This window comes from Numenius arquata, chromosome 4 (genome assembly GCF_964106895.1).
Source record: "Numenius arquata chromosome 4, bNumArq3.hap1.1, whole genome shotgun sequence".
In the NCBI taxonomy this organism is placed as follows: domain Eukaryota; kingdom Metazoa; phylum Chordata; class Aves; order Charadriiformes; family Scolopacidae; genus Numenius; species Numenius arquata.
In genome coordinates, this window is record NC_133579.1 from 52,951,733 (window position 1) to 52,978,308 (window position 26,576).

General features: G+C 36.2%; 1 protein-coding gene across 1 annotated transcript in view; it reads right to left on the minus strand.

Annotated features, from left to right (window-relative positions):
• Positions 1 to 531: 531 nt before the first annotated feature.
• Positions 532 to 26,576, minus strand: part of LOC141463855 (cadherin-10) — a 64,417-nt gene continuing 38,372 nt past the window's right edge. Inside the window, exons 5-11 of the mRNA XM_074146506.1 lie at positions 24,804 to 24,991; positions 21,707 to 21,960; positions 18,342 to 18,478; positions 15,933 to 16,054; positions 4,097 to 4,205; positions 1,882 to 2,133; positions 532 to 1,025 (exon numbers count right to left, since the gene is read on the minus strand). Of these exons, the coding sequence (XP_074002607.1) occupies positions 532 to 1,025; positions 1,882 to 2,133; positions 4,097 to 4,205; positions 15,933 to 16,054; positions 18,342 to 18,478; positions 21,707 to 21,960; positions 24,804 to 24,991 (1,556 nt within the window). The remainder of the gene's footprint in view (positions 1,026 to 1,881; positions 2,134 to 4,096; positions 4,206 to 15,932; positions 16,055 to 18,341; positions 18,479 to 21,706; positions 21,961 to 24,803; positions 24,992 to 26,576) is intronic.

Below are 26,576 nucleotides of genomic sequence, written 5' to 3' on the forward strand. Positions count from 1 at the left end.
ATATAAAACATTGGCAGATAGAATTTGATGAAATGAAGTTGCACAAACTTTTTTTTAAACCAGCTGCATATTACACTTATTAACACCACGTGTACATTTTGTTTTAATTTTAATGTACAGAACAGGACATATTGGTTTTTTTCCTCTTTGCCATCTTAAAAGCTGCACTTGCAAGGATATGACATGTACCTAACAGAAGCGGCTTGTACATGAGGTTGCTTAAGGGATTATCACCCTGTTCAAATTTCTGAAGGTAAGGTATTTTTTATTTACTTACTAAAATGGACAACACTGAATTTCCATAGCTTTGGCTCTGGGAAGGTGATTAAATAAAATGCTGTATATATTCCAAGTGGCACCCTACTAGAAAGAATGAATGACATTAATGAACAAATTAAAAACAAATTTTAAAAGGAAACCATTGTGCTGAGTGGCAGGAAAATTTTCCTGAATGTTAAATACTGTTGAGTGCAGAAGGTGTCTGTAAAATTACTTCCGCTCAAAGGAAACAAAAATGTAGCCTACTGTAGGTCAAGAAGTGTCTTTGTCACTTTCTCCTCCACCATACATTTCAGCTAGCTTATTAAACCGAGGACCCCATTCTCGGAGGTAATCATAGTTTTGGTCTCCTTCGGTAGTACCCGACTCTAAGGAGCTCAAGGATTCAGCTATTGAATCATTTCCTTCATAGGCATAGGTGGCAAGTGAGTCATACGGCGGTGCAGAAGGATCAGTATCATGCTCTTTAAGCCTTTGGTTAATGAAATCTCGGACATCTGTGTTATCTGGTGCTGAAGGAGTCCTCCGTGGTACAAATAAGGTTTCAGGGATAATGTCTCGTCGAAGCTTCTTATCTTCGATAGCTGCAGGATTCCTCAGTGTGCCAATATCAAAGGCTTGGGTGTCTTCCTCTCCACCGCCTTCATCGTTATAACTCACAATGTTGTCTCTGATATCCTCTTTAGAGAGGATCAAAGGCTCCTTCTTTCGTTGCCTCTTCAGAGCAGCAAACAGCACCACTATAACTTAAAGAGAGAAACAAAGAATGGGTAAAGAACTCTAACAATTTCTTAGTAGTAAATTCACCAGGTAAAAGAGTTTTATTTCAGCTACATTGTAGCAATTCATTTCTCTCTGATAAATGGATAAATATCTCTATTTGTATTATTCTAGCACAGTAAGATCTGTTTCAAAATTTGCTATTTTGCACACATTGTGTGCTTTGCTTTATAGAACCATGAGCTTGTCTACATGCCCCTTCTGTAACTTGAATGAGCTTTAGAATAGCCAGGTCTATTCTGAAGATCCTTTCCCTTTTTAAGCTCAAGGTATACTGTTAAAAACTGCTTTTGAGATGAATTACAGGTCATTAGTGATATTCTGAAAACTGTAAAATGGAGATTTTACAAAATTCACTTATTTTTTATTACAGCACAGAAACCTCTGGATAGACGGGGCCTTAATAAAGTAAAATACCATTTACTGGCCTATTCTGTGTGAAGTAGATACTGTATGTTGACTTTAGATAGTTATTTAAATAACAAATAGACATTCCCTCAAAAAAAGTTTAAAATTAAACACATGAAAGTGAGTTTTGATTTTGCTATTCCTCCTCTCTGATCTACTTCTTCAGACTTAACAAGAGAACAAAAATGAGCTTCTGGTTGCACACTGATATTTTTAACAGTCTGGGACTTGAATTCTTATTTACTGTGTCCAGTTCCCAGGCAAATGGGTATTGCCTTTTTTTTTCTTTTGTTTCAAGTTGCAGCTGAATTCTTCCTGCAAAATCATTAATTTTACCAACCTGCATAGTTTTGTAAAATGAATCAGGTGTGAAGCGTTTGTTCATAGGGGGAAAGTTGCATTTCTTTTTCTTACCTAGCAGGATAATGATGCAGAGGAGAATGGCAACCAGTGCCCCTGTGCTGAGGCCAGCAGGGAGGAGCAAGGCCTCAGCGTTGCAGGACTGCATGTTCCCTCGGCTGTCGCAGGCACACACTCGAATGGTCAGTGTGCCAGTGCTGCTCTGGATCGGGTAATCATTGTCCGATATCACCACTGGTAGAAGGTAAGTACTTATTTCATGTCGACTAAAGCCATTCCTTCTTGTCAAAATTCTGGCAGTGTTATCTAGATTGATTAAAATATATTGTTGTAGAGTATAAAAATATATAATGTATCATTTATAGTACACGCAAACCATCATATTTTGTATCACTGGTTGCATTTTGAAACTGTTCTGATATTATAGTGATGTCTCTTTTTTTCTAATGACATTCCCATTTGATTAGAAAGCTATTTATAATTTTTAATGTGTATCTGGCCCGTTTTTCTGTGCCTCTGCCCTGTATTTGAGTGTGGTTTGAGAAGAGGATTTCTCAAAGCTTAAAATGTTTTATAGATTAATGCATGTAGTGCATGACAGTTCCAGTTCAGGGCTGAACCCCTGAGATGAAGTGGCCAACTGAGAAAAAAATAACCTTCCGCTTCACGCTGTTCAACAAGCACTCTGTTCTGAAAGATTCTTTCTATGGCTCTTCCATGACAACACCCACAGGAATGCTATCTGTAAACTCAGTTATGAGATTTTCTACACCAAAACACTTTCAACATACTGTAAAAGAATGAATTATGTACCTTAGCACATGGCATAAATTTTGTAGGTAAAAATTGTCCTAGGAATTCAGAAAATGTGAAAGATGGTAGGTATTCCTGCACAGTTTTGAGAAGTGAATTTACTAAACTGCATTTGTAGCAGGCACATGTTGGTTGTACGCAGTATACTTCAGCATCAAAAGCTGTTCACTGAGTGGCCAGAGGGAAGGAAAGGAATGAAGACCAGGGAGAGACTATTTCTTCTGTTTTTAGGGCCACAATATTAGAGTGTGAGCCAACACTGAAGTTGTTAACCTTTTAGGCCAAAAACAGAGAAAATATATATTTAGCCTCCATTAGAAGGAAAATCTACTTTCCATCATACTTGTGGATCTCTTGAGGTAAGTGGTTAGCTATCTTGCCAGCCCACTTCAGGCTGAATGAAAACAACCCAAGTGCAAAAAGAGAGAAAATAATTATGGATAGAAAAGAAATAACAAGGTCTATACCTCTACACACTCAGGATCTAGTCACTATGATATAATCTTGTTTAAAATATTAAATTATATATTTTTTTCATAGCCTTCATGATGTGAAACACAAAATTTTCCTTTACTGCATCCCTTCATTGGTTTGGGGAATTTGTATGCTATTTGTTTTCACTCAACATCAAAAACTATGTGTCTGATGGATCTTTCAATGCCTCTGCTGCTGCGGATTTTAAAAGGTACCCAAACAATCTAAGTTCATTTCTTCATTTTTGCTACTGTTAGAATTTTTTTCTCTAGCTAACCTAAAGTTTTTTATGTTGTTTGCAGATTATTGCTTCCTGCAATCTTCATCAGGAAAAGATGATTATTCCCATTTCCTATATGCCTTCAATACATTTGAATGCTGGTATCATGTTTCCCCTCATTTATTTCTTCTGTAATTTATAGGTCTCTCGGTTAGTCATATAGATAATGAAGGCCAAAATGGGTGCACAGTCCCCCTTCCCCAGCAGAATCTTCTGAAAATTTTCTCTGATAAAGAAAGATTGACAAAGGTTCAAAAGCAAAGCCAAAGTGGCTATGCGCTCAGAACTATTATTTTCATTAATGGTCAGAAAGAAGAAAAAACAGAAGACCAATGGAATAAGAACTATGTGACAGAAGGCTAAAGTGGAAAATCTGAACTTGTCAGGTGGAGCCATTTTTGAAACCTTTTTTCCTCCTTCAGTCAATCACTTCATCTGGCTACTCACCCCAAACCAACACTTTTACTGTGTGTCTACAATTTGTTTAATCAAATTTTTGCCATGCTATTTTTTTCCTCCCTTACACAGATAAAAATGTGGAAGTCCTAAACCATAAACATTCAGGTAAAGTTATTATTCTTTCTAGCAGCAGCCTCGATGGCATCTCTACTTATTGATAGACATCAAAAGCAAATATATTTCAGGAATATAGGCCAGACAGCAGAGATAAAACTCCTTCCCTGGAACAGACATGAATTTTACCTTCGTTATCCTGAACAGTGAAGTTAGGGTTAACAGCAGCTAAACTGAAGAAAAATTTTTGTCCACCAAGAGGGTCATCTTTGTCTACTGCACTTATGGTCTGAATAAGCTGCAGGAAAAAAAGCAAGCAAACAAACAACAAAAAAACCAATACACCTAGGTTTCCGATACAGCCATCTGATTATTTTAAGAAGACTAGAAATGTTAAGACAACTCCATATTCAAACTATACACATATTGACTTAATCTGTAGAACATATTAACTGAACAAATGTTGAACAAGCATATCATATGAGTTTCTCCAACAAGAGCATCCATACATGTTTCATGTGGTGGTACATGTAAACATATAAAATGGCCAGCTTCTGTCTTAGTCTTCCTCTATTTCTTTTTTTCAATATATATTTTTATATTTCTGTAACTATGTAGAGGAAAAAACTTGCCAAAAATAGTTTTATCTGTAGCCTAGGTTGGTTTTATTCTTTGTCCATCATTTTAAATTCAAATCAACACCTAGGTTGGGAATTCGGAGGATGTTTTGTATTTTTGTGATAAAAATGGTATTTTATCAAATAGATGTTTCTGATAGGATAGAATCATAGAATCGTTTTGGTTGGAAGAGACCTTTAAGATCACCAAATCCAACTGATAACCTAGAACTGCCAAGTTACCACTACATCGTGTTGCTCAACACTACATCTACACATCTTTTAAATACCATCATGGATGGGGACTCAACCACTTCCCTGGGCAGTCTGTTCCAATGCTTAATGACCCTTCCAGTGAAGAATTTTTTCCTAATATCCAATCTAAACCTCCCCTGGCACAACTTGAGGCCATTTCCTCTTGTCCTATTGCTCGTGACTTGGGAGAAGAGACTGACTCCCACCTCTCTAAAACCTCCTTTCAGGTAGCTGTAGACAGCAAATAGGTCTCCTCTCAGCCTCTTTTCTCCAGGCTAAACAAACACAGTTCCCTCAGCTGCTCTTCAGCTTGTGCTCTAGACCCCCTACCAGCTTTGTTGCCCTTCTCTGGACATGTCCCAGAACCAAAACTGTATTTGAGATGTTGCTTGACCAGTGCCAAGCACAGGTGGACAATCACTTCCCTATGCTGGGCCACACTATTTCTGATACAAGCAGGATGCTATTGGCTTTCTTGGCCAACTGGGAACACTGCCAGCCTATATTTAGTCGGCTGTCGACTAATACTGCCAGGTCCTTTTTCATCAGGCAGCTTTCCAGCCACTCTTCCCCGAGCCTGTAGCGTTGCATGGGGTTGTTGTGACTCAAGTGCAGGACCCAGCACTTGGCCCTGTTGAACCTTATACCATTGGCCTAAGCCCACCGAGCCAGCCTGTCCAGATCCCTCTGCAGAGCCTTTCTACCTTCAAGCAGATCAACACTCTTGCCCAACTTGGTGTCGTCTGTAAACTTACTGAGGGTGAACTCAATTCCCTCATCCAGATCATTAATAAAGATATTAAAGAGAATAGGCCCCAGTACTGAGCCCTGGGGAACACCACTTGTGTCTGGCCACCAACTGGATTTAACTCCATTCACCACAGCTCTTTGGTCCCAGACATCCAGGCAGGTTTTTACCCAGGGAAAGAAAGTTAAAGTTTCAAATTAAATTTAAAAATAAAAACATAAGTTTCTAAAACATTATTTTTCTATTTATTAGCACAGTGAAATGCAACAATAAGATTCCTGAGATAAAAAAATGCCAGTTAATTGTATATATATACTACAACTCTTGCAAGACATTGTAGCATATTCTACAGATGCACTACCTCAGAGTAGAGATGAGAATTGGTGTAACAATTCTCAGAGTAGGCTGCATCAGGTCAGTTATATACTTGGACTGAGTGCTTTCTGCCTACAAAAAAGTTTGGATGTACTTTTGGGAAGCAATGACAAGCCCTTCATCAAGATTTGTTTATCTGTAAGATAAATGAATATGTGGCTTTTTTCAATGAAGTGTCTATACCTAAGTGTGGCAAAATGTCATTTCCCAAACAAAATACAATTTTGACATATTTATTGCTTTGTTTCAGAGTGCTTTTTTTTATACCATAGCAATAAAAACTGTACCTATGGCCGAATTTTTGTGGATGCATGTGTGACTGTTCAGTTATTTTCTTAAGTTTAACTTCCAAAAATAGGTTAATCTTTAGCCTGTGTCATTTTTATTCTTCATTTCTGATCCATCATTTTCAATTGCAGTGTCTTCTCAAGCATGGAATTACATCTAATTTTTGACACTACTCCTTCCCTGTGGCATACTTGTTGAAACCTGTTTGGTTTTCCTTTTCCAGTTCTTCTAAATATAGCCATTTCTCTTCATATCACAGCGTTTGTCAGGACTGATCATCTTTAATACCAACATTTGCAACAAGAGCTTGCTTGCTTTCAACTGGAGTTTTGTCTTTCTCTAAGTTTGTTTTCTCACATAAACCCCCAATAACTTACTAGATGAACAAAAACAGATAATACAAACATAGAATATTTTTTTTAAAGAATGAAACTTTTAATTATTTAGTGGGTAATTAGCAAATAAATCTTTAGATATTTTTGCAAAATTAAGTCAAGAAAACGCTAGCCCATCTTATTTCACAATTGGAGACCATGAATGCAGTCAGATGTTGGTGTTAAGCTGATGAAAATCAACTCCTCCACTTCTGAGTGTCCATACGCAGTTTGAAAGGAGAATGAAGAATTTTTTTTATAGCCTAAGATCTTTTATGGTTTACAGGGATAGTTCACCTACTACGGCTACGTGTCCCTTAGCAGAACAACAGACAAGAAGAAAAGATCTCTTATTAATTCCCCTATTCACCATTTATTGTAGCAATTGAAGTTTTCTGGGGTCGGGGGGGGAACAGATTGGGTATTTCATCGGGATCAACTTCTCATGGGTTGAAAGGGTCCCCGGGTTGTTCTTCCAGGTCTGGATGCAACAAAGTAACCACGGGAGCAGGCGACTCCGTTTTTGGACCGCAGTGCTCACCTCCCTCTGTGCGTCTAGCATCTTCCCGCTTTTCCTGTTTCTTAAGCATTTCTAGGATCTTCCTCCAAGGAGTTAAAAGCTCCCCCGCCAACTTGTCCGAACGTGTGGCTCTATCCCAAAGCTTCACACCAGCTTCATCCCATACCTTTGTTGTGAAAATGGAAGCAGTGTCTACCCCTGGGCACATCACAGACACCCATTTCAAGAGTTGTTTTAACAGATGCGGGTTGACTGTAACATCATGTTTCAGTAAAAGTCCCTCCATCAAATTAAGCACTGATTTTTCTTCACTAGAAGCATTATTCCCCATAGTCCCCCACGGCTCACCTCTCTCTCCCAGAAGAGATGATTTAAGCCAGCTCCTGCTTCCTTTCAGCAGCACTTCAGTTCCGTGGGGCTTGCCACCGGCCGGTCTCTTTTGACTCGGTTATCGCTCCTCACACGGGGCACCATTTGTGGCAATTGAGAACACGGACTCCGCCGGAGGGTGAAGCGAAGACGTTTATTATAAGATTCAGGTGCTTTTATAGCCTGTTGCCACAAGTCAGTAATTGCTCACTGTTCATGCATCTTGCATAAGTTTGCTAACTGTTAAGCTACAAGTTTGCTACAAAGCACAAAGAGACAGTTCTCTAACAGACAGGTCTCTATTCACAGTTCTCTCAGAGATGTTTCCTTCTCAAGAGATTATACGCTATCTGCTGACTTTACTCTTCCCACGGTTTCTTGCCGACCAGCATGAGAATGTCCTCTGAGCTGTTGTCAGGGTCCACAGTCTCGTCCGAGGGATCTGTTTCTTGCTCCACATTCTGGGAACTCTTCTGTTCAAATATTGACAATGTTTAACCTTATAATACATTTTGCAAGCAAATTTAGCTAATTTGCTTACATTACGAATAAAAAAAACCCCAAAGTTGCTTGTGTTTTTCTGTTGCAAGTGTTGTTTAGATATTAAAATTTAGGGACAATTCAAAAATGCCAGAAAACTTTTTGTTGAATAAATTATGCATTTTCAAGTTAATTGCTGATAATTTTCTTTAAAAGACAAAGTTTTAAGGATCATCTTAGTGAAACAATGTGTTTAGATACATTGTCATATTTGCAACTTCTCTAAATTAAATTGTAAAATACTCCACAAACAAAAACATTATTTGCTTTGCTATTCTCAATTAGAACCTACGTTTCTAAAATACTTGTAATTTTTTTTTTTTTTTTGCAAATGAGGATATTATTGGAAATTCACACTAGAATTGTCTTACTACCTCCTTTTCAAATGAGGCCACATACACATTCTAATAGTGCAAGTACTCTTCATCTCCTGTCCGAGCCTGGAAAGTTCTCCTTGCAGTATCGCTGCTGCACTCCGTTTCCTCCTGTACATCATCACAAGGAACCTGCTATTCACCAGCCTGGGAGCTCAGCGTGGATGAAGTTCATTTAGAGTTAGCCTTTAGACTTTGGCCTTTGGGGGGAGCATCTTCCTGCTAACTTTTTGAAATACTGCATGGTCTCTTGTGCTCTTTCAAGGCCAGTATGTGAAGCAAGCTTCAGACAGCACATCAACACAACATAAAAACGAGCAACGGGGAAAGCAGATTCCTCCTGCATTCCTAGGAAGTGATAAAAGTACAAATGTAGTCCATAGTTAATGGTATAGGTTGCTTTGGTGATTTCTTTGCTTGCTTACTCCATCTCTCTTGCAGACAATTATAGCAACATCGAAGGTTTGGTTGTCCCAAATAGGACTAAATAGGACATATTTGATTTCCTGATAGTTGACTTGAGCAAAAGGAGTTGTCACTACTTCTGTTTGAGAGTAGGTTGTGGTCTGAAATCCTGGATTACGTCTCAGCTGACACCTTTTTTTTTTTTTTTTTTGTCAAAATATCTCTGTTGCACTTGGTCCCTCCACTCTCCTCTATTTCATCAGCTGTGATCACAATGAAGGTGAGCAGACGCTAAGGATCCCAGTGTGGAACAGGGAATTTTGCTTTCAGAATTTTTTCAGACTAGCCATTTGTACTCTAATGGTTCTGCCTCTTCTCCAAGACTTGTCTAATTAAGCCTTGGGTTAGAGTCAGATCTTTCCATCCCATAGTATTTGTATCGGACAGTTTTTTGTGTTTGACTCTTCCTTTTGTTCCCTTGCGCAAGAAATTGCAGCATGTGACAGAAAGCGTTTCCTAAGAGTGATACACTATATTATCTTCTGGACCTTCAGTGTATTGTGCTTGTTGCTCCATGTCTTGTTCCTCCAGCATTCCAGTCTCAGCCATCTTGGGGCACCTTATGGATCTCATGCAAGTCGGTCTTCGCTCAAATTTTTAATTATTGTCACAAATCGAACCATTTTAAGCAGACTGCACCACTGTCTGGTGGTACAGGTAAATTCAATGACTCTACAAGTTTTTATCCAGTTATAATCCATTCGTGTGTGGGCACAGAACTGACAGGACTAATTAAGATTGTAACTAACTGTGGGAGCTGTGTTGCATGAGCTTTCCCTTTTGTGAAGTTGCTAGGCAGCCACTTGCAATACTATCTGTGTTTTACCAAACCTGGACCCATTCTTGAAAGTTCAAGGACCAATAAAGCCTTCAATATACTAGCTTTTAGCCATTGCTTGCTTGACTCTGAACCTCTGGGCAGTAATTCATAGCAGGGTAACTACTTAGAGTGTCTTAAATAGATGCAAATGCAACTGAAGAAAAAAGATTTCTTACTCGGTATGCCTCTTTATTTGTAATCAACATGTACATTAGCAGCCAATTCCCTTTCTCAGTGGCTTTTAAATATAAACCTACAATTGAGAGGAACTGAAATGGTAGAAAGTAAACTCTGCCTTACAGGTCATCTACCACCCGGTGTTACAATATAAATATAGACAATGGGTATTGCAGAGTATCTTCTACTCTTAATGTACATATTTGTTATTTCTTACTAAAACTGAATAATACTAATCATTAAAGGTTTTAGTCCTCAGTTTCTTAAATTTGTTGTTAACGTTTTGTACTGTTTTTTAAAAATGTAATTAAACAAGCAGCAGTAACTATCCAGGACAGAAGTACTTAAGTCCTATTAGAAAATCCTGTTTACTTATAACGGACCCTTTGAAGGAGAAAGTAAATACGAGTAATTTCTACTGTCCCCCGACTTTTCTATGAGAATCTGATTTAACAAACTAGACTTTTAGAAAGTGATAGACTACCAGGAAAGCTAGTTGTCTGAAGAAGTTTGGAAGTTATCAACACTATTCCAAAATAGGAATCTGGGAAGACTTTTGTTTCCCTGGAACTGTCATAAAACTATTCTCCATAGCTTTTATAGCTACAGCAGCTATATTGGTAATTGTACCAATAGAAAACAGTGGTTATAATCTAAGGGGGTTCTTACATGATGTAACATATACCAATATGTATATGATACTTGTACAAACATTTAATATTGGAGTTTTGACAAGAGGTAACCCTAGTTAGTACTACATTGCTCCAGACAATGTATTCAAATGCATAAATTAGTGTTAGCCCTTCTTTGTTTTGACTTCCATGGGACAGGTCAGGGTCTGCTTTTGGTTTAATTAAAAAAACCTAAATAAACAAACTTGAAAGCATTATATTGCATACTATTTGCTGATGACATGGGTAACGATATTAATGTGATATATCCTGTTTTACACATGGTTTCATGCACTGTTGTTTCCCTCTTAGAACAGTCAACCATGGGATACCCCTATTACACCCACAGTAACTCGCTTCTCCTTGCTAGCAATGCCACAAAGCAGTAACAACCGCAGGGAAGCAAAGGATGTTACTCTGGCTGAAAACAAACAGGAAGTATGAGCCCAAAAGTAGTCAAAGAGGGCTGTTAGCCACTAAAAACTGATAAAACAATAAAAACAAATTTGCTGTGCAGGCTACTTATTACCACACAATTCACTTTTGTGCTTGGTAGGTCCTCTTTAATCATCAGTTCAATCCACTGCTTAAGTAAGTGGTTATTTTTCCTATAACACATTATATATATGATTTTAAATTCTGTACAAAGAATATAAAATATAATGAGCTATTATGAAAAAAAACCCCAACAAAACCACAACTCTTTAGAAACCCTATATTGATTTACATTACAAAAACTGTTTCTTACCAGAGTAAAACAAAGTAAAACTTTGAGAGTTTTTGAAAAAAGTAAAGCAAGAAAAAAACTCCGATACGACTGAAAACACTGGAAGATATAAGACCTGTGGAAATATACTGAAGGAACTAAAGAACTAAAACAAGAGTAAATCAGAGGAGATTGAAAAGGAAGAGAAAAAAAATATTTAAGTAAATTTACCACAAATTGTAGTATGACAAAAGAAATGAGAGATGAAAAAAAAAAAAAAAAAAATTACACTTCAGAAACAAAGGATGTAAGAGAGTTCTAGATAAAACATCTAAAAAAAAGGAGGGAAAATCAAATGCTAGAAAATGAAACCACAAGGAATTTAGTTTTTCAATAGATACATATTTCAGTTATTTTTTCAATAAAAGGAATAATTATTAGAAAGACACCTGGTGAATATAATAAGGAAATTACAGGAAATATAAAGATACAAAAAGCCACGTGAAAGCAAGGTTATGGTGTGAAAAATATCCCTGATAAAATTTTTTATTTGGGTCAAATGAGTTGATAAGACGAGGAGCAATAAAAATATAATTGATTCAGGAAACCTAGTGTGTTTATATAATCTGTGTTGAATTAAGATATAGGAAAAAGGAAAAAAAGGAATAAATCATTCATATTTTAAAATGTTATTGAAAGAGAATCCATAATGAGCTAGACTGTTATATATCATTGGAACATGTGAAAAGGGAATAGGCATGTATAGGTTTGGTAAATGAAGGCTACGAACAGTTAGATCACAACAAGCGTGCTTGGAGACCCAAACTGATGAGATGAAAATCCAACTTTCCTCATTACTTTTAAGGTTTTGAAAACTACAGGAAACCATGCAGTTTACCTAATTCCTACCTCTGGCTCGGGCAGGTAATCATTCAGAGAAAGGACACACTCTTTGAAGGGACCAGAATGCCACTGGGCACCCATGACAGTACAGGTCTGTTAACGCAAGGCCTATGTGATTTGGTATATGTTTGTTACTCAATATTTTTAGATTTTATGTATATAACCCTCCAGACACGCATATATATGTGTATTATAATGACCAGAGTAGGAGAATATGGTGAACACCCAAAGGGAAATAAAAAAATCCTAAGCAGTTTCCCATTTAAACATCACAACATACTTGTGCCAGGTGTGGGTGCCCCGGTGCCGGCGCTGGTCGCTGCCGGGCGGCCCCTGTGGCGAGGGGCCGGGGCTGCCCCGTGCCGGACACAGCCGGTTCCCGCCGGCTCCAACGGCCCCACCGCAGGGCACAGCTGAGCCCCTCAGCCACGGGCGGGCGCCGCGGGGAAAAACTCTGTCAGAAAGGGCAAAACGCTGCCCGGCAGCCGGGGCTGAGGGAAACCGGGTGAGAAACGGCCCTGCCAGCCCCGAGGGGAGAGCGGGAGGAGGGGAGGAGGGGCTCCGGGCGCCCCCGCAGAGATGCCCCTGCGGCCCCGGGAGAGAGAGACCCCGCTGGGGCAGGGGTTTGCCGGCAGCCCCTGGGAAGGGCCAGGCTGCAAGAGATTTATCCTGAAGGACTGCAGCCCATGGGAAATACCCACATTGGAGCAGGGAAGGAGGAAGGAGCAGCAGAAAGGAGGAGGTAGAGGAGTCGGGAATGAAGGGGTGTAAGTGAATGTGGGAAGAAGGGGGATGGAAGGAAGGAGCTTCAGATCTTTTGTCTTTGTTTCTCACTATCCTACCCTATTTTTAACTGGCAGTAAATTAAATTAATTTTCCCTAAGCTGAGTCTGTTTTGCCAGTGATTATAATTGGTAAATCATCTCCCTGTCTTTATCTCAACCCATTTTCCTTTTCTCTTATTTTCTCCCCCTATCCTCTTGAGGCGGGAGGGAGTGGCTGGGTGAGAACCTGGCTGCTGCCCAAGGTCAACTCATACTTTCTTTTCTTTTGGCAGGTCATTTACAAAGGGAGAGGAAGGGGTCATCTTCAGACCATTGCTATACAGAAAGTGAATATGTAGAAAACATATACTCAGCCTCCATGTAAAATCTCTCTAAAGTAGGACTGACTTTGTTTTCTACACTGATTCCTGTCTTTTACAACAGAGGATCTCGGAAGGCTGGCTGCTGAGCTGCCAGATATGTGGCAGCTGGGATCTGACAAAACCAGTGGGAATCCATCCGCCCAGATGTCCAGCTCCTGGCTCTTCTCACCTGGGTGTGGAGGACAGCTGAACTTCATTGTGTACAGGGCTGCAGCAGCCCCAGAATTTTTCACCTTTCTTCCACTCAATTCCTACTGAGTCAGCCTTGTATAGCTCACATGGATGCCTCTGTCCCCTTCATGCCATCACAACAAGATTGTCCTCATTTTTGGAGGGTCAAAATAACAACCATCAGAAAGGCATTTTGCTACAGATGCTGCTTATTTGTAGCTTGAACTTCTTGGAACAGGGTATTCCCATTGTCTTGAAGGTCATGGTATGATCAGACATCAGCAGTAACAGCAAGCAAGCAGGAAAACATTCACAGGCCCTTTGAGTCACTCAGACTCCAAAATTCCCATTTCATAAAAAATGCTCTCCCTCCCTCTCTTCCTATATATATGCATCTTTTTATGTATGTATATATGTACGTACATATATACACACCATTTACATAATATATATAATGTATGTCTATATATATGTGTGTATATAATATATATTTCTATATGAATTAAGTAAATGGAAATTTTAAGGGAAAATAAACTGGAAAACTCTAATATTCATTAACATGTTTGTCAGTAGGATATAGGAACTACTTCAGTGAATACCACAAAATTTGTGACTGATGAAGTATCCTAATAGTTTCAGTGATATAACAGAATATTTAAATTTGATCATGGATCAAAAGTAATTATGAAAACATGAAAGAAAGGAAAAATAGCATAAATGTGGGAGGAATCAAACTTAGAAAACCATGCTCAGTATGGTTTGATTATATTCAGTCTCTCAGGGTGGACTGAATCCCAAAATAACAAGTCTTATTTATGATCTACCAGTAAGAAAGAAGAATATAGTTACATTCAAATAGATTATTCATGTTATCCTGCATTGAATTGTTTTCTCTTCCTGTGAATTCTTTTCTTTAAACAATCATTTACAGCTCAGATTTTTTAAAAAAAATTTTTATATTTATAGTCCTTTTAGTAAATGGCACTTTTTTTCTGGTAAAGAGATACTACTGCACTCTATAACAATTTAAATAAACATTTATTGATACGCATGCTTATTTAGTTTGTCATTTATTAGTTATAAATAATTAGTATGTTTTTTTTCAACTTTTTATCTGACAGCCTTTTCTGAATGTGAACAGAAAACCAGCGTAATGCAGAAATAACTTTTATAGTTACTTTTAAATTATACTGACATCAATGTTCTAGATAGCTCAGAAAAATAGAGTTCCTCAAAATATGTCTACATAAAAATATAACTGTTCTATTAAGCATTTTCTGTACCATCTATAGATAGTGACCTGGACAGAACAGATTTTAAAACCTTAAACAGAGTAAGATTTGTGGATCAAAGTGTTTCGATATCTTTTTTACCCAGGACTTTTTTTTTGTGAAACTGGAAGAGGAAAATTCAGTGCTCTACTTTTCTAATTCTTAGTCTATACCTCATATCGAAAATGATTAAAATATTATTTTAGCATTTATAGAAGACACTGCAACTATCAGAATTTCTGTTTAGCCAGTGATTTCTATTTATCTAACAGCTTGAATTATCTTATAACTCTCGTAGTAGACAAATGCCCTTGCTCAGTACCATTAGATATTTTATGCATTATAAATTTGGGCCTTAAATCCTCTGTACTAATTTCCAACTAATGTTACTTCAGATAGAAGAATATAAAACTGAATGTGAAATTTGTAAGACAACCTGAATGCCATACCTATAGGACCCAAACAGTTAAGAAAACCTGGCACTTCTCCCATGTTCTGTTCATAGGTGCTAAAATGATTGCACTGAGGTAGTACTGCTACCATTTTAAAGGATCCATTATTGGCTGACTGTGCTTTGGAATATGCTGTACTGTAATAGAAAAATATTTTTCAAACAGTTCTAATAAGCAGCTTGCCTATTAGCCAGCCGTTTTACTTAAATTGAAGTACACATTCTGTAGCCTCCAAGAGGCAAAACAAAATGTTATGTTACCAGTTCAAAAAATGTATGTTTTGTATTTTCTTTTCAAAATTTTTTGGTGTGATAATAAAAGATAAGTCTAACAATCACAAAAAAAAAAAAAAAAAAAGTATTACAGGGCAGATGGAGATGTCTGTAATCACCACCATCCACATGGATTGAAATCTATCTGAATTTGTTATTTGAGAGTTATTGAAAATATAGATAAAACTTTTTAGTAGTTATATATAACATTTTACTTTGTGGAGATAATGGCAAAATTAATGACGACCATGTCTCTTGGACATATCTAGTCAGAATTTAACAGTAGTACAGGGTTAGGTAAAGAAAAGTGGTAATTCACACACTGATGCTGTTGTAACATATTTCACTGATATTTCACTCTAAGCATCACCTACAGAGCTACTTTGCTTTCTTTTTTAACATTTCAAAAGCTATTTTGGACACGATTTCTCCCAAGCAACAGGCAAGAATGATCTACAGTTGAGTGCCATAGCAAAACTGGATAGTGGAAAGTGTTTGTCAAAGGCATACCTGTCCAGCTCTTGCATTTTCACAGACAAAAGTATCGTAGAATACAGCAAACTGTGGGGCATTGTCATTAACATCCAAAATTCTTACATAGACAGGAACACGAGTAGTATCTTTGGGGTTGTCTGACAGGAGAAGAGAGAAGAATGAGTTTATTTTCCTACTAAAATTTTTCTGGCTTATTCCAAATTTCATGAGCAATAGAAATGCAAAATTAAGTATGAAACTGGTCAAAATTTAGTGTATGAACTGATACCAAGTAAGAATTAAGCATCCTGAAAAATAAGGAGATATTTTGCTTAGAGTAAAAATAAAGTATTAGTATCTAGTAAGCAATTAAAATTTTACACAAAATTAGGGGCTGCAACTGTTAATAATCTGTATAAATATAGTATACCAAAAGTATGCCCAGTACTATAATGACAAATTTCATTATCAGGTGGGCTCAAAAGTATTATTCTGCTGTAAAGTTTTGATTTTTAATTTTAAAATTATTTGTGATCTGTTTTGTTTTACACAGAAAATACAATATTGACTTTGTGCATATATTTATTGAAAATTTTTGAAGCCTGAGTTTCCTCTCTTGTGCCTTAATAAGTAGGGAGAAATTTCAACAAAGCCAATGAAAGTATCCCCCAAAAGATCTGGTAAATAATTGATTAGAATCAGAGTTTCTATGTTTAAATCGCCTTTAAGAATATGTATGTCGATTTTCAGACCTTAGGTTAAGAAACAAGAATAGTAACCTCCCCCTTGCCCAATGCCAAAACCCTAGTATTATTTAGAGTGCCTTCTCATTAGTATAGGTTAATTCGGGAATACAAGAGTCCCTATTCTCACATGCTGCTCTAGTTGCCATACGAAGAATCAGAAATAATGACTGGGAGTAAAAAATTTAAGTCAATTCCAAATTTGTTGGAATTATGCTAGATGGTAGCTAAATACTATATGATTTTGCAACTTTAATAGAATGGGACAAGTGACAATAGAGATTATTCAAAACTACTGGTTGTTTTTTTTTTTTTTTTTCTTTTAAACTTCTTCAAATGAACCAGTAAACATTTAGGAGTAGCTGGCATTAAGTTCACTTGTTATTAATAACACCTTTGCTGAAGAGTGGGGTGTGGATCTTTTTGACATCCTGAATTGTTTATAATGGCAGGTTTAGGGCACTGTTTTTCATGACCTTTTGCATTTTTATACTCACTTTCCAAATATGTTCTCTTAACACTGCTTTCTCATTGAGTCGTGCTTCACAGGTAATATTTTTGAAGTTTTAAAGACCTAATCTCCCTTTTCACTTCTTTCTCCAAAACTAAGGTACCTCTTTGGAGAGTGCTAGCTACTCCAGATAGGTTCAGAATGTAAGTTTGCTCAAAGTGTCCTGACAAGGAAATAAATTTAGCAATATGATATATGCATACAAGCATACTAAGTAATTTTAATTATATAAATACTTCTGAAAAGTATTCTTACAACATTGGACAGCACTATGTGAGATTTTAAGCTCAGGACCATGCATCTCAAGGAAAAAAAAAAGATTAAAAACAAAATAAAAAATGTACAGCTACCCAGGTATACTCAATACAACCAGCCTATTACCCCAGACTACAGAAATAAGGACAGGCAGGCTAAGCGTGGTTAATTGGTTGGACACAATGTTCCATTTAGTTTTCTGCAGTGTAGTTTTTGCTAACCATGTTCCACTGCTGACCAGCCATGTTTTCTTTTTTTCCTTTTTTTTTTTTTTTTGAGTGATACAGAATTAACCCTAAAAAACCAGTGTCTTTGAAATCAAGTGATCCTCACTAGCTGATTTCAAAGATCAGACCTTTGTCCCTTAGAAAATTTTCTGTTGGGCTAATAGAGTTAATCTCAATATTGTAGAAAGTTTAGGACTTTTAGTTTTTTAGACTCTTTGTACTTTTAACAGGAAAATATTTACAGAGCGCTGATTTAAATAGTCTAAGAAATGCTACAGCTTAGGGATCAATTTGAACCTAACCTGTAACGTATTGATTCTAAGAGCTGTAGGTACCATGGGAAGAGATAATGAAATTATTTCTAAGGAAATGAAAATGATAGAGACAAAAACCATAGATTACCATCCTGAACTCTGCTACTTTAACAGAAAAATCATGCAATTGTCCTCAAAGAAATGGAAGAAAACAGAATTACTCCAGTGTTATTCTTTAATTGGGTAACACAGCAGAAGTAACTTGGACCTTAAATGTCAGTGGTGTAAGTCGGGGAGGAAACATACAATTAGGAAAGAGTTGCTCTTAGCTCCTTCCCAAGAATATCTAATAGAAAAGAGCAGAGGGGAAGGAAGAGAGTCTTTTTCTCATGAAGTCGCAGTTGTAACTTTGCAGGCTATGGAAAGCTGAAAGGAAAGAGACTAAATTGACTTACTGATCTCAGCTGCTATAACACTAAGATTGTGCCATTGTGATATCTCACGGTCAAGTGGTTTAGAAGTATAGATGGAACCGTTTCCAGAATGAATATTAAATATCCTGTCAAGGTCAGTGTGGCGATCCAGGGAAAACCTAAATATGATAAAGAAAGAAAAAGTGTTGTCAAAATGATAGAAAATGGAAGAAAGCATATGTTTCAAAAGTCAATAAAGCTTTTAGGTTCTATGTGTTTCATTACAAAGGTTATTTTTCCAAAGAGTTACATTTAGTTTCTATAAAAACTTATGAAAATTCTCAAGATTAGTTCCATAAAATACGGAATCAAAATTGCAAAAATTTCATAATTTTTCATACAATAGTGTAATATTTGATCATCTAAGCTTTTATACACATATATAAGAATCATAAAAAATAAGTCAGAATTTCAATATAATGATTAAAGAATTGTTTTAATCCTGAAAGGAAAATTGTCTTTGATGTACTAGTCCTTCAGACTGAGACTGACAGCTAATTTATGAGCTTTTCAAAAGTATGTTTATAAGCTCAGCTTCTACACTTTAGGATGTATTAATTCTAGAGATGAAGTTTAAAAAAATCTTTATAAAAATAAGTTCACATGCAGAGGTTTCACTTTCATGAATATACTGATGTTAGAGGACCTTCTATGTTACTATAGTTGCTGTACTTCTGCAGGCAAAACTTCTACTAATACAATATGGCAGAATGTCGAACTAGAATCAGAAAGCTATTCTTTCCTCCATTTTTTCTAATATTTAACACTGCCTTCAAAGTTAGGATTGAACCTTTGATGTGAAATTAAATGTAGGATTTTGTGAAGTATAGAACATTTGTCTGACAACCTGGCAGAATTGGGCCAAATTGAAAGAAAAAAGTCTGCTAGTACACTTGTACAGTGCTACAGAAACAATTGTTCATGTTTCTGTCAACTATTATGAGTGATCTAAACAGTTCACCAAGTGTATCTGGTTTTACTTACAGTACTTCACTGAATTGAGCCAAATGAAAAAATGCTGTAATATGAAAATAAAGTCTATAACATTTTGGTGTGTTTTGTTTGCTCACTCCAATACACATAATAACATAAATATGTAAAACAAACAAACAAACAAACCCCAACAAACAAGCCAACACCAAAATGAATAAAAAAAAAAAAAAGACTTGTTGAAATTATACTTTTTTACTAGTAGCTGACTATAATAACTGTTAGTTAGAATTAAACAAAAATCTATTATTTTTCAGAGAAATTATATTTAAGACTACTTGGCTTATATGATAAGCAGTTGATTTTACTTCGTCCAATAAGTTATTTTTAATGAGAAAAAGAACTTATTTTGACAGTAGTCTAGCTAACAGTTTTCAATAGGCAATAATCACTTCACTAGCTAGTGAGATATATTCTTCATTGTTTCAGTAAAAATTCCATAACATTTGATAAAAGCCATGAGATAATCACATGCTTCTACCCCATCATACTACTTTTAATGGCCTGAAAATGCCACGAAAATTATTACTTTCAGAAGATATTAGTTGAACAGAAAGAGAAATTGCTGCAACAGGAAGCTATTTGCACTCAATTTATAGGAAGTCTAACTTACATAGAATTTTAATAAACAGAAACTAATATTTTAAAATAAACACCTAAACAGAAAAAAAAAAACCTACCCTGAATCAATTCTACAACATGAAGCTGTATTTTATTTTTTTTTAATAGCAGTATTAAGATATTATACAAACTGTCCTCATTTCAAAATATGACGGTTTTCAAAATCCTTTAGTTTAAATGTTAGCTTTTCACTTCTGGGGTAAAGACATAGTACTTTGCATTTAATATTGATACTGTAAGAAGTAAAAGCTTGTAAAAACTTATCATAGGTAATTATTGTTTGAATGAATAAATAAGATTGCTTTGGAAGTTGAGGAACAGAGCAAATACTAAAGAGAATTCAATCTATGTTATGTAAATTGCTGTAAAATTATTGTCTTCAACTACATAGCATTAAATCAAAGCTAAAAGAAATGACTACTATAAATGTGTGTGTGTATGACTGTGTATAAATGTACTAGCATTTTCACATATATCTTTGATGTTTTTCTCGAAGCAAACTAAATCTAGGTTGAATAGTAACTTTCAATTTTTTTAGAAATTTATTTGTCTTTATTACTATTGGTTTGCTCCACCTGCCTCTTCTATTTTCTATGGGAGAATGAAAGAAACATCAACAGGACATAGAAAAATTATATATAATAATCTTTAGGTTACTACTCTCTGTAAACAATAGCGATGAAGGAAATACCTGCCACAGTTCTTCAATTCATCAAGTTGTGTCAGAAACAAAATGAGCCCAAACTCATTTGTTTGTTCTTTTTTCCAGTCACAATTAAGAAAATATAAGTACTAAAATTGTCATTTGTCTCATGCCATTAGAGTGGATAAAAGATGCAATGCTAAGTTATTTATATATTCTTACATTTTAGAGACTTGGTGTTATCTCTTATCTTTTCCATACACACGAATCACCATAGGAGAAAATTAGATTCTGTTTCATTTCCTAATCCAGTTTTACCACCTGGGCCTCATTAAGAAGTATGTGGCAATTGACTTCAAAGTCAGTAAATAAGTTTCTTTTGCCAGAATGTAATTTTTTTACTTTATTCAGTATTTCAGACAACAGACATCCAACTTGGACAGCGTTGTCTTACCTGTTTCTTAAAGCTTATTATAGAAAAGCAAACAAAAAAAAATCCCACACCAAAGTATAGTTTACTACATTCAGCTATGTGCATTGTAGTATGAAGCATCTAGTTGTTTACATAAAAAAGATTTTTAAAGATATTATTTTGAAATATCTAATTCCTTGAGGTATTTGACCACGCACTGTATGGCAATCGCTCTGACAAACCTACAAAGCCGGAGGCCGCAGCCAGAACAGGTCAGATCAGCACTGCATACTTCCCAGGACTGCCCAGAGCAAAAAGCATTAGAAAGCTCTATGCCCTTACTGGGCCATAGATGGGTGTGGCACTTTTTCAGTGTGAAGCAAGAAGTAGTCCTTAAGAAACTACTTGAAATCAATGTGTAATTTCATAAATTTTCTGAGATTTGAAGTACTAGAAAACATTTCCTATGTCTCTTGTGTGCAAGTGACTAGCTGTTCCCCGAGTTGTTCAGAGGCTTATGGATAGCATCATTCTCAATTCTGTCTGTCTCTGAGATGCAATAAATAACAGAAAAAAAAATAACATCTTTTTCCTGTGCACACTGTATGTGAAAATTCATGTTGTATTACTATTTCTCTTAATTTGTTCAGCAAATGATGAATTTACAGAGTGGAGTATTACCTTATCGGACTTGAGGCTGAATCAGGATCCCGTGCCATTACTGTTCCTATTATTGTCCCCAACTCAATATCTTCATGCACCTCAAAAAGGTAAGAAGATCTGCTGAAGACAGGAGGTTCATCTACATCTTCTACAGAGATTTTCACAATAGTTGTATCTTTGAAAGGCCCAAGATAATAGAAGCGTGGATCCACATGGGTATTCTCAGCTTCTACTTTCAAGGTATACAGTCGTCTTGTCTCATAGTCCAGAGGCTAAAAATGAAGATGATGGTAAAGTTTATTAAATTACATTACATATTGACAGATGTTGACTTATATACATAATGGAAAGTGAAGAGGACTCAAGCGTTGTCAGACCTTGCCCTGAGTTGGACGAACCACAATACAGTTCAAATTTTCCAGAGCATAGGGATCACTTTCTCTAGTAAGAAATTTATATTGTTTTTAGAGGAAGTTTCTCTTCCTAAATATTATTTGAATTATCATAATACCAATGACAAAAAGGTTTTCAGTGCAAATTTACCAATTATTCAGTGATTTTTGCAGTTGTTTCACAAGAATAGAGGTTTGAAATAATCATATGGGCATTTAAAATACTTGAAATACAGACTTGAAATACTGACATTTCAGAACAAGGTATTTAATACTAATATTTCTCAGGAAATACTATAAACTTTTGGGTACTCAAAATAACCTGAGTATCTTTATTGTCAAACAAATGTACCTGGCCTTAAATATAAGCAATGTTTTAGGTTTCTTTTAAGGAGGGGTATGTGTCGAAGTTCTCTAGATCTGGTGAAACAGTAAGAGCTTAATCTTGTTCCTTTTCATTTAATTTAATGAATTCAACATCAGAGATTTATTTTTTTTTCCAAATAGATTTGACATTTTTGTCAGCAGTTCCTTTTTAAAATGGAAGGAGGAAAGGTTCAGGGATATAATTAGAAACCATTTTGGATAGAAAAGAACCTCTATTCCTTCAAATTCTTCTAACTGTCATAGAAGAAAAGTATTAGCTAATTAATGATATTGAGGAAATGAACAAGTTGAGAATTTACCTTTCTGACACAAAGAAGGCTTCATTAACTCCCCCAAAATCTCAGGGGGATATCAAACTGATGGCTTTCATTCACCACAATGGGTGATAAAAGACTTGTTTTTTCTGCCTAACTGCTTTTAAATACAAATTAATGTTCATGAAAGATGCCAGGAATTTAAGTATTCTATTTAAGAGCAGAAAAATGCAGTCCAGTAAAAGAATGAGTTTTCCTACTGCCCCAAATTTGTTTTCAAAAAGTATTTAGAGCAGAAGGGAGAATATCTATGAATATAATTGAGAAACGCAACACAGTGCTGCTATTTAAGCTAGATCTGAGACTGTCGGTGTGTCTATTAAGTGCAGCATGTTGCTGTTAAGGGATGCTGGCTTCAAGCCTAGAAGCAAAGAAGCCATGATAGTCCTGCTTTGTTCTAATTAGCTGGCTTAATTTGCCAGAAGGTGCACCACGCAGATGTAGTTAACTTCCTTCTAGTACATTCATGTCCAGTTTGGACATCTCTTCAGGCTACACTGCAAAACACGGATATAAAATGTGTGGATTATACAGGTATTCCAGCAGATAGCAGTAATGAACAAAGCTGTTGCTCAAATATATGAAATTGTGGCAAAACAATTATTTTGTCTGTGAGAACTTGTATAGAAGTAGTTCTTTTGCAGCAAGTATTATATTCAGACTTAGTAACTTAAGGGCTCAGTAAAGAAACACCAGCTATTTGTAGCTATTCACCACTGGAAAGAGAAACGTCAATCAATGTGACTAAATAATAAAAAAATAAAGAGTATTTTCACAAATTAAGAAACGAGTATATCTTCTTCCTTGCTAGTTAAAGTGATATCCATATAAGCTACTTATTTATCAATATGAAAAAGCATCCCGAAAATAGCAAAATGTGTCAGATTGCTAATGACAAAATGAAAAGATCTTGCTCATTAGCATTTATAGGTGACATTTCTGGAGCTGCTGTGTTATATAGCTTAAGAATTTTTTTATGCTTGATCCAGTTATTAGACTGTTTTTTCAAGACTGTATTGATTTAGTATAATAGCAGTCTGTGTGAAAAATCTGAAGCAAGCAATAAAGGAGCATCTCAAGAGAAGCCTTTGCAAACTTCTAGGGAAAGGAAAAATATTGGGCCCCAAACTTTGTACTTTCACTCCTTCCCAGATAAACTACAATGCCAACTATGTACATAGAACACAGACATTAAAAAGGAACACACTCTGATCTTTGCAGATCTTTTCCTTGGTTGCCATTATCAAGAGATGTGGAGATATGTTTTATAGTAGTGTTTAATTTGTTATTCTATGCTTAAGGAGATTTGGTTTAAAAGCTAATATATACAGTGCTTTATGTTAGAAATGCTGCTTGAACTCTTTAGAAACACATCTCAACACGCCAAAGAAAAAGGAAATTGTTGAGGAGCAGAATGGCATTTCTAAAAGTGAGATCTTAGACTTCTGAAAGTGCTCTGACATGCAAGACAGAGGGCAGAACTGAAGCTAGCTCTGAAACAGGGACAACATCATTATTTTCTGCTCATATGTTAACCAGCTGATGTGTTGGAAACAGGAAAAAAATAATACAGCTTGCGACTCTGCTTCCATGAGTGTGTTTGTGTTCTTGCATACACTGGTCACCTAAGTTGATGAGAATCTCCTAGATAATGGAAACCTATGTCTCTCAGTAGTGAGTGAACTGCGTATTTCTTGCTGAAGAAAATATATTACATCAATACTAAAGAAGTCTGTATTTGAAATCACATGGACAATTAGTACTAACACTTTGGGGATGGTCCTTTTTTTAACATACTTTGCTGGCAATGATGCTTTAAACCTATGCTGCACCTCAGATGTTGTTGCCACCTGCTATTTCCAGTTAATTTTAAAAGGAAATACTGTTCAGTCACTGCTGGGGGATTCTTGCAAGTGCTAAGTAGTCAGAATGTTATCACATGACCTAAGCACGTTTTTCCAATGAACATTTGTGGCATAACATTGACACCAAAACCATTTAGTGGATGTTGTTAATAGACACCTTTCGCACAGTTATGATGCCTTCCTGTGTGTCCTTCTGTGTCACAATATCAAACATATCTGTCCCATCGCCATCTATAATTCTGTACTCTACTTCTGCATTTTTCCCAGTGTCTGCATCTGTGGCTTTGACACTGCCAATGGCTGTCCCAACTGGGGAGGACTCAGGAATACGGAGGTGGATGGTACCTGTCAAAGAGACAAAGAGCCACTCAGGAGCCCCATAAATCATTACACATGCATTAAGTAACATTGTGTCACACAATAGCTGATTATATATTTTTGTGTATCTTTTATTCTAGACAACTTGCCATTTAATACTGGAAAGATGGCCAAAATGTGAGGCAGAGAACTATGTAGGGGAAAACTTTAGGCAGAAGGTTGGAAACAAAATCACAGAAAACCAAAATCATCGAAAAACAAAATCATAGAAAAATAGGTCTGAAAAGGACCTTTATTCTCCTATCTCAAAGAAGAATCAACCATGTCTGTACTTTTGTTGTCTATGTCATTCCTGAAATATCATCTAGAAAGACTGTTTGGTGCTCTTTTCAGGCTTCACTCTACTTTTTTCCTCTTAATATCTACGGTGAATCCCCTGGGACACATTTTACATATATTTTATCACAGAAGCACTACAAAGAACAGAATTCCCTGACTTTCCTGGCCAATTCTAGGCAATTCCAGCTTTCAAAATTAGATAGTGAGATACAATGTTAAATAAAATTGAATGACATCTTATTGCAAGGATAGGTTTTTGAAAATCCACAAATGGAAGGTGTGCCTATACTTGTTAAAGCTGTTAATTTAGACTTAAATAAGGCTTATGAACATTGCAATTTTGGTTTTGTGCTACTTTCTCTAGCTCAGTTGTATCGCTTTATTGTGGTGTCATACAGCTGACAAAAAACATAGGAATAAAACTGTCATCATTCAGACGTGCTGCAATAAATTGAAATAAATACCTTACCATACATTTTAGTATTCTATACCCTAGCCTTACTGTGAAAACTGTAAATAAGAGTTGAGATCTCTGGTCCCTTCTGTCAGAACATACAGTAGAAAAACACATGGGACACATAATCCACTATGAAGAATTCTCAGAAGATTTTAAAATGAATGCAGATACAGCTGTCATTCCAAAGACGAAAGTTAAGTCGTCAAAGCTCTACTGAAAAGCATTTTCTTCTCTGGCTTTAGTTAAGTGATCCAAGATATGCCATTTTACTTAGAGACTTCCTAAAGCAATAAGGTGAGTTAGAGAGTTCAGTTAACAGCCCCACAAAAATGGAAGTGGTAAATGCTAGCAAACAACAGGAAAAAATTAAACAGGCTACCCCAAAGGCAGCACATGTATTACATTACATTACATTACCTCACTACAAATAAGAAGTACAGAAAAGTCCATAAAGGGGGTTATTAATTTTGTGCAATGAGGAAGAATTGTGGGGACAGAGCAGTAGGAAGGCAGTACGAGAAGGCCACTAGGACCTTGATCTTATCACATCATCAGGAAAGCACAGGTGAGTCATGTGAGGATTATCAGCGTCTCTTAATAGAGTATATTACAAGCTAGTTACAGAGTGACAAAGGAACTGGTTTTGGTCTTGGGAACACTCGCTGAAAAAAACCCCAGTTATTCATTGGGATGTTTGAGACTTTCTCTCATTCTACAGAACTAGTTTTTTTTCTGTTCCGTTAAGTTATAGTTTGCCAAACCTAAAAAAAAGAAAAGCAAAAATTCAAAAAAATAAACACATTCACATACAGATTT